At 42.1% G+C, this 17,143-nt stretch overlaps 1 protein-coding gene across 14 annotated transcripts in view; it reads right to left on the minus strand.

Moving 5' to 3' along the window:
- The window catches only part of DGKI (diacylglycerol kinase iota), a 542,650-nt gene that overhangs the window by 293,211 nt on the left and 232,296 nt on the right, over nt 1-17,143 (minus strand). For 12 of the 14 annotated variants that reach the window (XM_077469233.1, XM_077469236.1, XM_077469234.1 and 9 more), the window contains 2 exons: nt 13,496-13,591; nt 544-618 (listed from right to left, as the gene is read on the minus strand). In XM_077469233.1, coding sequence (XP_077325359.1) covers nt 544-618; nt 13,496-13,591 — 171 coding nt within the window. The remainder of the gene's footprint in view (nt 1-543; nt 619-13,495; nt 13,592-17,143) is intronic. The other 2 variants (XM_077469224.1, XM_077469232.1) reach the window with 1 other exon arrangement.

Here is a 17,143-nt window from a genome sequence, read left to right on the forward strand (position 1 = left end):
CAAACTGAGCAGCCTGACTCCACTAACTATGTCTTATCCAGACATATTTTAGAGACAGTGCAAGAAGGGGAGAATCAGTGCATACAGGATCAAACAGTCTTTTACATAATGTGGAAGATTTACCCCTTAGGTTCCAGAGAGTATAACAAGCATACTTTACTGCATATACACACTGATTTTACTGTTGTGGGTTTAATAACACTTTAAGTCCTAAAAAACGAAAGAACTTTACACTTCATAATGTGTTGAATCTTCAAATTTGGACCCCCTGTTTTGGGTCACCATGCTTTTGTTAAAATCAGCCTCACCAAAGATGCTGCTCTTTATCCTATATGATGTATCTACTGTTAATATAATTACAGTGCCCAATTTCTATATGCCCTTAACAAAAAAATGTTTTGCGTTGTGCTGAAAAGGCAAAGTGAATGATTCCCTTTAAGCATGCTATATGTTAGAAAACTAGAGGTGTTCTACAAGGCTGACTACTTTAGAGGGAAAGAAAAAAACTTTCCAGGTTATGACCAGTAGATGGGGTCCTAATACCTTTTCTAGCTGATCCATGCAGGCAACGTGGACTACGATTTTACAAGCTGCGCATTTTCTCCGCACCGCTGACTTCTGGTGGAAAAGGAAACATAAACACAGTGTTAACGTGATCAGCAGTGAGTTTATACCAGAGATGTAAGAGTGTCTAGCATACAGAAAACTGGGAAAGCTTTTAAAAGGCTAAATATGCCACTGCTTTCCAAATAGATCAGGCATGGGGTAAGTAAGGAACCTTCTATGTCCTATTCAATCATCAGTCTGATACAAGATAAGATAGCTCATATTGACAAAAGTGGCTTTTTTTCAGAGCTACCTCTTTCTGTAGGAACCGGTAGGTCCAGCCCTTAAATGAAGGTCAGGCCAATGAGCAATTGCTAGCATCCCCACTCCTCTTCTTCATTCACACTTGTACAATACAAAGTTGCGCAGACTTTGGAGTGCAACTATGATGCAACTTTGACACAAATTTGGATGGGTGCAACTTGGATATGACTTTGGCTTTGACCAGTGATAATGGACAACAGTTGCGCACAAGTTGCATTGTATAACTTTCAGGTATGACTTTCATGCAACTTCTGAGGGTTAAAGTGGAAGTAAACCCATTGATTTAAACAGTTAAAAAAAAAGGCATGCCGGGAATGCTAACTGCACATTGGTTGTACTCTCAGCCAAACTATCAAACCATCCAATGGTTGGTGTCATAACGAATCACATGTGCAGCACCATAGCAGTTGAAGATTAAACAGAGGCAAAGATGGCAGCTTCCTTGGCTGAAAATGATAGGGGAGTTTACTTCCACTTTAACATTGAAGTCCATGGCCCTCAAGTTGCATGAAAGTCCAACCAAAGTAGTGCATGAACTACTTTGAAGTTGCTGCAACTTTAAGTTGCACAGATATGAATGGTTATCATTGGAAAACATGGGGAAAGACTTGTCATACAACTTTGATGTCCAAAGTTGCTTGACAAGTCGCACAAGTGTGAATGAAGCCTAAAGATGCCCATAGACGTTAGATGAGAATCTCCTATATTCAACCATCGGGCAAACATATAATGTCTATGGGGTACCAACAGACAGGCCTGCGCAATTGCTCTTGGAAGATTAATTGTTGGGACTGGTTAGAAAGTTCTGTGTGACCACTACTGCTACCACCAAGGTCATCTATTTCCACAGTGTCTGCTCCTTCACTCCCCCTAAACAGTAAGGCTCATTGGAACCAAGCATACACATTCAACTGTTCCCTGATCTCTATGGGCAGTTTAAAGAAAGTCTGTATTTTACCCACACAGAGCAAAAAAACATGTCCCTTCAAAACCTACTGTAGTATACACTCCCCTTATTCTGCTCTCTCTCTCTTTCTCATTGCTCCGTTCAGCTGCCAGGAGTAACAAAAATTACTGGACACTTCTGGGTATGAATGAGCATGTGACCCACTCCATGTTACACTGGTGTTTAGTGATTGGTCCAGAGGTGTCACAGTCTGCCCTGTGTAAGCTCTGACTGGAAAGCTGACTACAGCCTAGATATTGCTATCTTTACATACTTTTGGGTATTGAATTAGATTAAACAAATTAGAAGAATTAGATGAATGCAAAGCATAGGTCCATTTAAATCAGAGCAAGACTAATCTGGCCACATATTTTTTACATTCAGCATAAAAAGTTTTGTGCAAAAACAAAAATACCTTAAAAGCAAAATGCACAAATAACAAACAGAAGAGATTGTTGGGTGGGGGGGCCACCTTTGTAGTTTGCTGAAGTCTGATGAAAAAGTTTGTGAGAGAAAGTTTGAAGCAGCACGTAACAAAAATACACGGTGTCCCAAAAGTCTGGATGCATGGGCAAAATGCATTTAAAAGTTTTATTACAGTACAGATGACAGTCATTGACTTTGTAATTTATACACTTGCGTATAACCTGAATACAATGTTAGACATTTCTTAGTGTATCAGAAGTGATGTTGCTACGTGCAGAGATGATTTCAGTTGACTGGACCTTGCTTACCAATCCAGCTCTGGAAAATGTTGAATTAAGAAGTTTCCCACAGAAATAGTGGTGCACTCTCTCTCACTTCAACTCTTTAACACCTCAACCCCTCAACTCTCTTCTTGTTGGCCCACCTCTACACAGACTACCCCCTCTTCAGCCTATCTTGAATGACACAAATCCACCTTTCCAACTGCTCAACATCTGCCACCACTCTGACAATCCTTCCACTGGCTTTCACTTGCACAATTATTCATATGTAAAAACATATAACATATAGAGGTTGATTTACTAAAACTGGAGAGTGCAAAATCTGGTGCAGCTCTGCATAGAAACCAATCAGCTTTCAGGTATTTTGTCAGAGCTTAATTGAACAAGCTGAATTTAGAAGCTGATTGGCTACCATGCACATCTGCACCAGATTTTGCACTCTCCAGTTTAGTAAATCCTCCCCATAAAGTCATCCACAATTCTGCCCTGAGCTACATCATCAACTTCTCAAAATACCACCAACACTGTCCTCTTCCGTCCTCCTAAGACCTCCTGCTCTCTAGCTCCCTTGCCACCTCCTCCTGTGCTTGCCTCCAGGTCTTCTCTAGAGCCTCTTCTTCTCTCTGGAACTCCATACCCCAATTTGTCCGACTATCTCTTACTCTGTCCACTTAGTCGATCTCTGAAAATTCATCTCTTTAGGAAAGCCTATCCCGCCTCCACCTAACAATTGAACTAACCTGCTCCATCAATTCATCCTCACACAGTTAATACCTTTATTATCACTTGCCCCTCCCTTATAGCTTGTAAGTTCTCATGAGCAGGGTCCTTCTAATGCTTTTGTCTTGTATTGTAACTTTACTATCTCCCTTTATATTTTAAAATGCTGTGCAAAGTGTTGGTGCTTTATATCTCCTGTATAATAATAATAATTTTATGTTGTTCCAGCAAAGGAAAGCCATCTACATTGTAAAAGATAAAAAGTGTAACATACAGAGGTAAGTTTCCCTGTTACATTACTGTAAAAATATGTCCCAATTATTCTGTCACTAAATATCCCTTACCTTGCCATAATTCATGGAACAGTGTGAAAATGTCCTTCATCCATCAGGTTTTGACTGTATGCAACTGGTTGAGACCAGGGGATTGATCAACTTAAACTGGAGGGTGCAAAATCTGGTGCAGCTCTTCATGGTAGCCAATCAGCTTCCAGTTTTATTTTTTGTCAATGCTTAAAGGGTTACTAAACCCTATTTTTTTTTATTAACATATGTCATACTTACCTCTTCTGTGCAGTTGGTTTTGCACAGAGGGGCCCTTGTCCTCCTCTTCTGGGGTCCCTCAGCGGCGCTCGTGGCTCCTCCTTTTCTCGAGTGTCCCATCGGAGAAGCGATCTCCTTCGGGACACCCATGCGGGTGCACTCCCGTGTCCTGCTGCTGTGTCTATTGACACAGACAGCAGGACTCGGCCCCACCCCCGGGCCCGCATCATTGGATTTGATTGACAGCCGCGGGAGCGCTGCTATCAATCTATCCAATCGTGACATGAGACTTCAGCTAGAACTGGTGTGCTCATCCCCGGGCGAGAAAGAATGGGTTCAGGTAAGTAAAACTGTGCATGTGACTTGAGGAGCTTAATTCCTTTTTTACATAATAATCACCATATGTGCCACCACCTCAATTAGAATAATACTCACAATATAGCATGATCTCCAAATCATAGGCAGGTCAGATAACGCATTTGAAGATATCTAATACTCCATATGCCTGCCTGTGTCATCACCATGCAGTTCCTGGACTATCTGCACTTTAAAGGGATGGAAATGATCATTTCTAATAATTTGATGCCTATGGATCCAGACTTTTAGGGCATTCTTTATGCATAAGAAATTTCTCTTACTTCTATGGTTAATTTAAGGGTCCATGCACACTGGACTGGAGTTTTGCCTCTAGAAGCAGCTTAAAGAGGAACTGCAGTCCACTTACATAATTTGTAATAAAAACATCTTTGCCATTCTGAAGTTTCCTTCCAACCACTTTGCATATTATTTTATATATACTGTGAATCTGTACTTGCCAAATATGCTGCAGAAATCTCCCTCCACTGCATCTGGATGCAACTTTTTTAACTGTGGGCAGCTGAAGCTGCTGCCTGTTCACTTCCTGGATTTACACAGTCACACCTCCAGTTCTGCAGCTCTGCAGCTCAATGACTCCTTCTTATGACTCATCCCCCCATTCCCTTCCTGGTGTGACGGACCGGGGTTTATATGGTTGCATAAAAGACAAAACTGACACCCCAAAGTACATATTCATTTTTATTTATTTATTTCTAAGCAAAGAAATACCATCCTGCTATTCTATCAACAACCAGTAGATAGCAGAGAAGGTACACGAGCAGAGTCTATATAAGACCACACAACACGTGATTGAAGTGAAACTACTTCAAGCCATAAAGATGAGTGGTCACATCTGATACTTTGTGTAATTATTTTCAGTCCGCGCCGAGCTGATCACATTACCTCATCGTGTCTACAATCATCGGCTCTCTTAATTTATATTTTGAGACTGGTAACACTGGCAAACGCTCACAAGAGCGAGAGAGCTGTGCATGTTGTCATAAGCCTAGGCAAGTGATGGCGAACCTTGGCACTCCAGATGTTTTGGAACTACAATTCCCAGGATACTCATCTACACTGCAGAGTGCATGAGCATCATGGGAAATGTAGTTCCAAAACATCTGGGGTGCCAAGGTTAGCCATCACTGGCCTAGGCTAATGACCAGACAAGAAACAGGAAGTGGGCTGTATAAGGTATTTACTGGCAGAAAAAAGAAATGTTTTACTATCCAAAGTTACAACAAGGGCAGAAGATTTATTAAATGGAAAGATGACAAAATGACTGAAGGTCAGCTTTAATGATATCCTATGTGTCCATGCACATTAGGATGATTTGAGGCATATTGCAAGCTCATAGTTTAGAGGCAGAAAGAAAAAACTGTCTTGTCTTTTTGAGAGGAGTTTTTTGTCAGAATAAAACGCGAAATAAAACGCGAAATGCTCCTAAACACTCCTAAACACTTTAAACACCTATACAAAAACGCTCTATATGACCATTTTTTCTGTCAGAAGAACTGCCATTTTTTTAAGCTCAGTGAGCGTGGACTAATATCCACAGACATTATGGTTTCCTGTGAAACGACACTATAAAAACTTTCCTAGGTATATTACAAAACTGCTCAGAATCATCCTTTGGTGTCTGCTGTTGCCATGACAACACATCTTTCTTAATCCTAAGTGACCATTTTGTACATTTAAAGGTTTTTGTATTTTTTTTTTACTATTAAAAATCCACATCACATTTTACTAAAATCGATTTAATTAGGATGCGTGTTTCCTTGTCAGTTAATGGGAATTACATTTTTTTTAATTCATTGGACATTATATTAATTGTCATTTTACTAAAGTAAGATTTAAATACAGTGCATGTTTTTTTTAATTTATTTTTTTCTCTAAAAAAAAGAAACATTCTCTTCCCTAAACTAAATTTACTGATTTACATAAAGAAACATACTTAATCCTTGTTAACGCAATGCTTCTGGGGGGCTCCCAGGGGCCCGACGATCAAGCAGGACATTTTGAATTCTAACCTTCCCTCTCCCTCATCGCTGTCCACAGACACAGTAACACAGGATGGCAGGACCATCCCTGGGGGGAGAGGACCAAACTCATACACATTAATTCTTCTCCATGGCAACCCACGTTACCATGGCAACTGCCTAAAAATCCGCAGGTCGATTTTGGGGGGTAATTGCTCGGCACATCCACTGTAGGGGATGAGCGGAGATGAAGGGTTATAAACTTTGATAAAACTGATGTGGTTTTACTGCTGGTGCAAAATCAAGAAAGTGGTTTGTCTCCAGGGGCGAATGTGCCAGATACGCTCTGACTGCTGTTGTAAATGCTAAGTTATTTTATGTTTTTACAATTTAAAGTGAAATTGCAGCCAAACAGCTAGATACATAAAATTGCTGTTTTTACTTGCAAAAGTATTTCAAATTGCATTCATCCAATCTTGATTTGGTGGCAAGATGACACCACTATTCAGAATTGCAGCTTTCCATGTCACCTGCCTAATTGTTGGATTATGAATGAGCGCCATCCCACAGCTGAGTAGAGATGAGTGATAGTGAAAGTTTTCATTTCTACAATATTTTAGTGAAAATCAGATTTCGCCTAGGTTCACCTTGGAGCGATTTGTCATGCGATTTGAGAGATCAAATCGCATGACAAGTCGCAGCCTATTGGATGACACTGTTCCAATTGGTGCGACAAGGATTTTGTGGCTTCGCATCGATTTGCAAAAGTAGTTCCTGCATTACTTTTTGCCGATTTCAAGCGCGACTTCATTAGACATCTGTGCACGAAGCCACACATATGTCTATCAAGTAGCACCTGAAATGGCTCTGACCTTGCTACTTTGCTACGTGCTACGTCAAGTGAAGTGGGCGCGATTTCAAAGTAGCATCAATGTGAACCAGGGCTCCGTAACATTTCATTATTTTTGAGAAATGCATTGAAGTCAATAGGAAAGGCAGAATTACGTTTTTAAGTGGCTCCTGAGGTCAAAGCTCACTATGTTATAATGTGACTGTATATACTTTGTACAACTTCCTTTAGACCCCTTTCACACCACACCGCCCATAGTCGGCGGTAAAATGCCGCTATTTCAGCGGTGTTTTACCGCCGGATTTGCGGCGCATTTCGGCATTTCGGGGGCGCTTTTATCCCCCTTTTAGTGGCCGAGAAAGGGTTAAAACCGCCAGCCATACGCCGCAATAGCGGCGTTTTGACGGCGGTATTACAGCACTGCCCCATTGATTTCAATTGGGGAGCAGCAGTGGAGGAGCGGTAAACACACCACTCCTTCACCGCTCCAAAGAGGCTGCTGGCAGGACTTTTCCCTGACATCCTGCCAGCGCACCGCTGTAGTGTGAAAGCCCTCGGGCTTTCACAATACAGACAATGGTGCAGCAGTTTTAGGGCGGATTGCAGGCGCTATTTCTAACGCTATAGCGCCTGCAAAATGCCCTGGTGTGAAAGGGGTCTTACATTTACAAACACTGTGCAAAATGTGAACATACCCTAAGTTATCCCCTTAATCCTTGGTGCCCAAACCTGTGGCCTGGGATGCGCCTATTGCCAAACCAATAAAAGAAAAACATTCTTTAGACTGGATCATTGACTTACTTTTTTCTGTCCTGTTTATTCCCTTTTTACAAATGTGAATTTTTTTTCCATGTAAACAGATCTTGATGAGAGAAATATCAAATTTGGTCATTTTTAAAGGCACAATGAGAAAACAAATGTGGAACCCCTGACTTATAATAGGGCAGTCTCATGTCATGTGTCTCCAGTCTATGACTATCTCCTGAAGCATATCCCCAGTTTCCAAAAACTCTAGTAGCATAGGCACAGTCTCTGACCATCTGCCATGCATGTCTATAGTCTCTATGGGGGGAGGTTTTCTACCCACAGAATATGATGCAGCTGTACATGGTAGCCAAAGCTTCTAACTTCTTATTCAATTAAGCTTTGACACTCAGCCCACGTTCACATCGGCCCATTTTGACATGAGATTTGACATGTCAAATTTCATGTCAAATCGCTGGCTATTGCTGGCAACACCATCATCCGAATCTGTGTGACGCTGTTTGCAATTCCTAAAAGTAGTTCCTGCACTAGTTCAGCTGAACTCGCACAAATTCAAACCCGTCCTCAATGTGAACCTGGGCTTAAACCTAGAAGCTGTTTGGTTACTATGCACAGCTGCAGCGGATTCTGTGTGCACCAGTTTTAGTAAGGCCCCTTTTACACATGCGGAACCGTTCGTTTCATCAAAGAAAAAAACAGATGAAGTTTACATCAGTTTGTCATCTGTTTTTTTACATCTGCCTGCTAGAGTCCTTAACCACTTGAGTCCCGGAGCCAATTTGTCTTGCAAAAACTGACCATTTGTCCGTTTACATCTGTTTTCAGCCAATCCGTTTTCTTAACAGAAGGAAAATTGGGATTTGATCGGTAACTAAAAACAGATGTTGACGGAAGTGGATGTAAACGGATAATCATCCATTTACATCCATTTTTCCATAGAGAAGATGCCTCGATGTTCGCTTTTCATCCGTCAACGGTCAAACGGTCCCGGTACACAAAATTAGATTATTGGACGAATGATGGTCCATATTTTTTTTTTTTACATACTAGTCTCATTTTGAAAATAAAGAGTTTACTAAAGTTACAAAAAATCCCATATGACAGAATAAAAATTCAGAAGCGATGTAATGTGTTGTAGTGTATTTGTATTGTATTTTCGAACGATAACTGTACTAATCAAACAAAAATGGTACGAGAAACATTTTCGTGCTTGTCCCATTGGTTAATTTAGCATGAATTGTCCTGATCAGCTCTCGAAAGCTGTGTACGAACGGTCAGTTTATCGCACAATCGCTTCTGATCGTGTGTATGGGCCACTTGTCTCCACCTATGTCCTGTAGCATACCTGTAGTCTCTGACCATCACATTTTGCACGTCTGTAGTCTTTGATGGATTTCTGCAATCTTACATCTACTGAATATTGCATTTAGTGATGTCAGGGGTGGCACTTCAGGCCACCCCGTTTCAAATAAATTAACCACCACTGCCCTAAGCTATCCAATCAATTTGCCTCTAATTAGGTAAATTCTTGTCTTGCACTGCATAGTTGTTAGAAGATCCAAAGGAGATTATACAGTCAGATGATAGCATGTGCGATAATAACCTTTGCAAGAAGCCCCTTTCAACTATCCTGGACCTGTTCTTCTGCAAAAAAATAGGCTGTCATTAGCCTCATTATTTTACATTTTTTTCACAGACAACAAAAAAAGGTAAAGAGAATTTGACAGTACACAAATGAAAAAAAAAAACACAATGAACACTGCTACAAACAAAATAACCTTCAATATACTCTCTCTAAAAGAAAAACGCCATTTAAATAAAGAAATAAATTGTGAAACAGAGTTTCTGTGGCAAATTAATTTCACCAAAATCACTCCACTTTGCTGTGCTCCCTTGCTGTAAACTGGCTAAAGTCTTCTTGCTCATCTCCCGATGCCCAAAGCATGTCAGGATGACAGGACACAATAAAGGCAAAATGCAACTCCAGATGGTAAAAGATCACAAAGAGTAAATAAGCACCTGTAGTTCAGGTAATTAATTACTTTAATATGTAAAAATTAGATGATTTTTGAATGAACGCATAACTAAATCTTAGATTTGTTTACTTTTTCCAACTGTAGAAGTACAGTACTATATAGACATCCTTTAAAATAACTTTTATTGTAAAAAAAACGTCATACAAAAAAAGCCAAGGATTGTTATGTTTATGGAGTGAAAATATGGAAGTGTCACATAAATGGTAGGTTTTTAAAGAATTATAGAGTCCTGCCTTAATAAAAGAACCCTCTACCGCTGTCATAACTAGCCATATAATCCATACAATAATGGTGGTGGAGCACTGTACTCCATGCTCAGTGGAGTTTGTGAATGTATCAGATCAGCCTTTCTCATCCTTTTCCACACAGAGGAACCCTTGAAATAGTTCTCCGGTCTCGGGGAACACTTGCTAAAAATTAGAGATCTACAACTCATGATACATCAGTGTGATGGTCAGTGGGAAGAATGGTCCTTATACTTGTGATCATTGGGAAGAATTACCTCCTTACAGATAGCTAAAAAGATCAATGGTGTCAGTGGGAACTTATCTGAGAGGCAGAAATTGCCCAATGCTGAAGGAACCCTTAGCAACCTTTGGAGGAACCCTGGTTGAGAATCACTGTATCAGATGAATGCTAATGCATTGCAGCTCTCTTATGCCCAGTGGGACTCCAACAGGATCCTAAGGAGGATCAGTTGCACGGTATGACAGGATGGGCATGCCAAGGCATAGGAATTGGTCCAGATTTCATTTTTATTTTTCACAAAAAAAGGTCTATCAAAAGTTGACAGAAAACGTGTTTCAGGGGTTAACATTTCATCAGGTCTTAGGTGTATTGTGCTGAAGAAACCTCTATGAGGGAATAGTCTTTGGCATAGTCACTTTTTGCCTTGATTATATAATCTATGACCTCTGTGACCACAAGCTCTGGTGAGCGGGGCGAAACATGCCAGGGGAACATGGCTGGAGCAACGCTGGCTGGAGCAACATTCATCTATATACTAATAAACAGGGTTGGTGAGCGGCACCCTTTCTTCTTTTTGATAATGCTCCTATTGCTTTGAACGGTGCACTGATGCCAGCACCCCTCACTGCAACCGGCAGAGATCTCTGTCTTAGAGCAGCACTGCAAGTTTCATTTGATCACTGATAACAATCTTTGTGTTTAATTCTTAGTAGCCTGCATTTAAAGAGCCCCCTACTAAGAATTTACCCAAGGACTAACCACTGGTCCAGATTCCTCCTGCACAATAAAGTTCAGCTGATTATCTACCTTCAAAAGGTATCGGCCCGTGTCTACTTTTCATGTATAAATAATTTATCAAATATAATGCTATTTATGTGTATGTGTATTTCTGTATATTTACATGCCAGCTCTTTTGCATATGGTTTTATTTTGAGCTAAGAACATATTATGTATCTCCAGACTATGGAATGTTCAAATGTATTTGATTAATAAAATTACACTGTATATATATTTTATGCATTATCTGTTTGCAGTGTTTGCAGTGGGATTCTACAATGCTAACCAAATACAACAGCACTGCACAGTGAAAGCAATCCAATGTGTTTTCAGGGACTTGGAGCTACAGAAAGAAGGTGCTTAGGCAGGAGAAGAGCACAGAGAGGACTGCAGGGCTGGGGAAATGCTCTTTCATAGCCCAATGAGCAGACAATGACACAGGAAGATGCAGTAGTGAATAATGGTGTCAACATCCTGACAGTGCTGTCTGGTAGGTGTATCTGAATTACAAGACTAGTGGAACAAATCATACATATTTCAACTGTTTATTTAGTTCTTCAGCTGCTTTAAGTTGTTACTGAACTCAGGATCCTGCATTCTCCCACAGTACACAGAATATGGAAATGCAATAGTTTTAGTAAATATAAGTTGCTAAATATCTTTTTTCATCAGCAGTTAGAGCGGTCTTGTGACTTTTATCAGTATCTGGTTAAAGCTTGTAGGAGGAGTTTTCATTCTGCTCTGATTGCAGGACCCCTGGCCCTCTGTCTGGACAGTGCTGATTGGCCCTGTGCTAATCACATGCACTCTCCCAAAAAAATCTCTAGCAATACACACCAAACTAAGCATGTGCAGCCTGTCTCCTAGCCTTTATTATATCAGCAGATAGAGTGGGGACTGTGGAAGAATGGGAGGATCAGAGAGGACCGATTCAAACAGCATTTTTACACAATGAAGAGGATTAAAGTGGTTGTAAACTCTCCCACACAACTTTGTCCCATGTAAATCAGCATAAAAATTTGTTCTTTAGAATGACATCACTGAGCATGCCCAGATCTCCCCTGATTTACGGCACACTCTCTATGTGCGTATCTATCTGTTATCAGGACTTCCTATGGGCACGCCACTGATATCCCAGGAGGCTTCAGAATCATTCAGAGCTTCCTCCTACACACCATGTGGCCATGTGTCATCACATGCAGTGTAAACCTGGCCATTACTGCAGTCTTATCAGCTGAAGCTGATAAGAGTGACAAAGGCAAAGATTAGACAATCGGCACAATTAAATACTATGAAATAAAACAAGTCAGCTATGAACAAGGAAGCAGGGTTGCCATAGAAACATTGGATTGAGAAGGAGGCTTGGTTAACAGTACAGGAAGTGCTCAATGCAAGGGCAGAAATACACTCCACTGTGGACTCAGAAAACAATACTTAAAGTGGCTGTAAACCCTCCCCCACAACTTTGTCCCATGTAAATTAGCATAAAAAACCCTAATGAACACTGCTTGTAGATATCTCCTTACTTGCTTAGTATTGTTGTAATCCTTGTTGTTCTGTAGAATGAAGTCACTGAGCATGCCCAGATCTCCCCTGATTTAAGGCACACTCTCTATGTCTTATCTATCTGTTATCAGGACTTCCTAGTGGACAATACTGAACTCTGCTAATCACTCAGAGCTTCCTCCTACACACCATGTGATCATGTGACCTCACATACAGTCTAAACTTGGCCATTACTGCAGTCTTATCAGCTGAAACTGATAAGTCTGACAAAGGGAAACATTAGACATTGGCACAAGTAAATACTATGAAATAAACAAGTAAGCTATGAACAGGGAAGCAAGGATGCCATAGAAACGTTGGATTGAGAAGGAGGCTTGGTTAACAGTACAGGAAGTGCTCAATGTAAGGGCAGAAATACACTCCACTGTGGACTCAGAAAACAATACTTAAGATGGCACTGCCTAACCCCTGGAAACAAGTTTTTTAAAGTTTCTTTAAACAGTAAGTAATATGCGATTTGGGCCGGATTACAGTGGCTATAGTCTGATAATTACTTATTATAATGGACTAAATCAGGGGTCTCAAACTGGCGGCCCTCCAGCTGTTGGAAAACTACAAGTCCCATCATGTCTGGGGGAGTCATGCTTGTAACTGTCAGCCTTGCAATGCCTCATGGGACTTGTAGTTTTGCAACAGCTGGAGGGCCACCAGTTTGAGACCCCTGGACTAAATGAAAAGAAGCATCAGAGTGGGAGAGTTTACTTCCTCTTTAAGATGGCGCTGTCTAACCCCTGGAAACAAGTTTTTAAAGTTTCTTTAAACAGTAAGTAATATGCGATTTGGGCCTAAATATCATCATTCTTCTACCAATCATATCACTCTGGGAGGTAGAAAATCTGGTTTGCATGGTTATTACAACATTGCTCAGAGCTAATACAGTGATTCTGAATTAAAGTACAAGATTGTACTCACTGAAAACTTGACTTGGCAGTTATCTTCCCCCAGGTAACACAGGTCCCCTGATACATTGGTCTCTTGCCACAGGTGCTCCCCATTTACTGCGTTCTCCTGCAAAGTAAATATGCAGTCATTCATTCTGACCAAATGCCATACATAAACCGCATGCCACACCGACAAGTAACTCAGCATCACCCAGACGTAAGACTGTGACATTACAATTTCTATTGATATAACAGCACCTCAATATATGACAGAATTTAGGGGCACAGTGCCTCTCTTTTCATTTAGTCTTTATAATCTGTTCTACAGATAACATTATACAAAGACAATATTTTAATATGGAACTATACTCTCTCAATCAACATTAACAATTGTAATCCTTATGCTGCTAGCATTAGTAAATCGATAGGAAGGTATCTTATATTTACTTGTTTTAATTTTCTTTTTACATTTCTTAAGCTGCTTCCTGGTTTCTGGTCTTGGCAAAAAGTCTTCATGGGAATTTTTTTCTTTCATCTGAAGGAGGGGAGGAGTGGCTTTCTCTGCTAAGCACACCCTCCTTCCTGCACGCCTGAGCTAAGGGCAGATTTATTCCAGGACATAATGGTTACATGAATCATATGCTCTTATTCAAGATGGCTATAGCTAGATATGCTAGGGGGTGTTTTTCACAGTACTTTCTCAACAAAATAAAGCATGGAGACATGGATGGATGGGTGTTTTCTCTGATTATTAAAAAAGAATTAAAGTGGAGCTCCACCCAAAAGGAGAAGCTCCAATTGTTCACACCCTCCCCCCCTCCACTGCCACATTTGGCACTTTTTGGAGGGGAGCGGGTACCTGGTTTTGACAGGACCCGTTCCCAATTCCTAGTAAGATTGCCACACAACGATCTGTGTCATTTTCGGCCCCTCCTCCTTCCCCCTGCTGCCTTCTGGGACACACAGAGGTCCCAGACAGCGGGAGCCTTCGGAAAGTGCAGCGCAACTCGCACCTGAAGTGAATTGACATATTGGCTAGGGGTGCTGACATTGCAGGATCCCTGGAAAGGTAAGTGTCTTTATATTAAAAGACAACAGCTACAGTCAGTGCCAGGACAAGGTCATCCTGTGCCCAGGGCGAAGATGGCAAACTGCCCCCCCCCCCCCCCCGGGTCTACGGTGCTGAGCTGTTGTGTTTGCCCTCCCCTGCCAGAACACTCCGATCAGCGCTCTATGCCATACAGTGATCAGTGCTAATCAGTGCACTGTCACTGTATCAGTGCACTGTCACTGTACTAATGGCACTGGCTGGGAAGGGGTTAACATCTAAGGGCAAACAAGGGGTTCATTGGGTGCCTAACAATGTGTAATTTGTGCTGCTTTTTACTACAGATCGATTTGTTTACTACAGATCGATTTGTTTATTTTCCCTGCTTTGCAAGGAAAATAAAAAAAATCGATCATTCCCTCTGTAAAGAGCCCTGTATTGATTGTAAACATAGGGCTCTGGGCTGCGATTGGTCAGCAGGTCCCAGCCATGAATCATTGGCTGGGATCTGATGATAGTCTCCTGCTGTGTCAAATCACAGGGGAATAAGTAGAGAGGGGCATGCACCCGAAACCCTGAAACATGCAGCGACGTATGCCTGTAGCTGCCACCCTGTCACAGTATATGTACTGTGAAGGGTCAGCAAGTGGTTAATTACCAATGGTATTTGTAATATGCAGCATGAAGGGGTTAATGTACTGCCACTGGTCACTAATGCATTAGTGACCAGTGGCAGTTAATTAACCTCTTTGTGCTGCATTAGTGGCACCAGTGTCAATGTTAACACTGACACTGGTGCCACTAATGCAGCACAAAGGGGATAATTAACTGCCACTGGTCACTAATGCATCAGTGACCAGTGGCAGTACAATAACCCCCCCCCCCATGCTGTATATTACAAATACCATTGGTAATTAACCCCCCATCCCAATCCAAAGAGTTAACTCCATATGGATGTGCTTGGATCCTTATTGCCTCAGTGGCTCCTCTGTGACCCCTTTCACACTGGGGCGGGAGCGTCATCGTTTTAGTGGTGATTTACCGCCAATTTTGCAGCGCTATTCGTCCACTAGTGGGGCGCTTTTACCCCGACTAGCGCCCGAGAAAGGGTTAAAACTACCGCTATGCCGGCGGTATAGCCGCGCTGCCCCATTGATTTCAATGGGCAAGAGCGGTGAAGGAGCAGTGTATACACCGTTCCTTCACCGCTACAAAGATGCTGCTAGCAGGACTTTTTTTACCGTCCTGCCATCGCACCGCTCCAGTGTGAAAGCCCTAAGGGCTTTCACACTGGAGATACAGCAGCGGCTCTTTCAGGGCACTATGCAGGCGCTATTTTTAGCACTGTAGCGCTTGCAAAGCACCCCAGTGTGAAGGTATCTATGTCACAGCTCCAGCAGCAGCACGCTATGCTCCTCTCCTCTGGGTCTTCTCCAATCCCGCCTCCCGCCCGCGGCTGGCCTCTCAGTGACATCACACTGGGCTGAGACTACGAAGCGTCTGTCAGGTGGGGTATCACTGGTGACAGGGACGTGAAGGGCTGGGCTATGCTAGTGTTGTGCCGGGTGCAGGAGCTCACTTGGCACATCGTTACTATTGCTGGCTGGCCACCCGGTGTGTAAGTCACACACACAGATTTTAGAAGCACTTCACCTGCGCTTCGCCCCCCTTCCTTGAGTAAATTGTACCACCCAGGGCATCCGCTCCTTCCACCCCCCTTGTACTGGCCCTGGCTGCAGTATTTGTAGCTGCTGACTTACTTTTTTTTTTTTACAGACTGGAACTTCGCTTTAAATTTTTTTGGCATTGTGGTGCTCAGATTTAGTTTAGCTCTACTTTATTATGTAGTTATAATTTTATATTATTCTTATAGGGGCAACAATGTTTGCCCTACTCCAACATGTACAGTAAGTAATGCCCTATTTCTATTAGTGAAGCAGCTAAGTCAGACTCTGTTCCACAGGAATGAAGATAGGCATCCAAGAAGTTATTTTTTGGCAGTCTGATGACAAGTAAAACTCAAAGCGGAGGTTCACACAAAAATTGAACCTCTGCTTTTCGGAATCCTCCCCCCCTCCGGTGTCACATTTGACACCTTTCAGGGGGGAGGGGGTCTAAGATAGGTATTTGCACCCACTTCTGGGAATAGACTCCCACGGGAGTCTATGCCTCTTTCTGTCCCGCCGCGCTGTTTGCTGGCACACACACGAGTCCCAGAGACAGCGCGGACCACTCTCTTTGCTCTGCGCAACTCGCGCATGCGCAGTAGGGAACCGGGAAGTGAAGCCGCAATGCTTCACTTCCTGATTCCCTCACCGAGAATGGCACCAGCAGCAGCCGAGAGCCGAGCGATTGCTCGGCTTCGGCTGCCGACATCGCTGGATTCCAGGAAAGGTAAGTGTCTATTTATTAAAAGTCAGCAGCTGCAGTATTTGTAGCTGCTGGCTTTTAATACATTTTTTTTAGGTGGACTCCCTCATTTAGTCACATGGCTAAATTAAAGCACCTGATACTTTTGTTAAAGCTTTATAAAAGAAGCCTAATGCCCCTTACACACGTTCCGAATTTCCTCCAGCAAAAGATTGAGAGCAGGTTCTCAATTTTTCGGTCAGAAAAAGTTCTGATCGGAAA

This window comes from Lithobates pipiens, unplaced genomic scaffold (assembly GCF_037356315.1).
Source record: "Lithobates pipiens isolate NorthernLeopardFrog02 unplaced genomic scaffold, aLitPip1_a1.2 Scaffold_8, whole genome shotgun sequence".
NCBI lineage: Eukaryota > Metazoa > Chordata > Amphibia > Anura > Ranidae > Lithobates > Lithobates pipiens.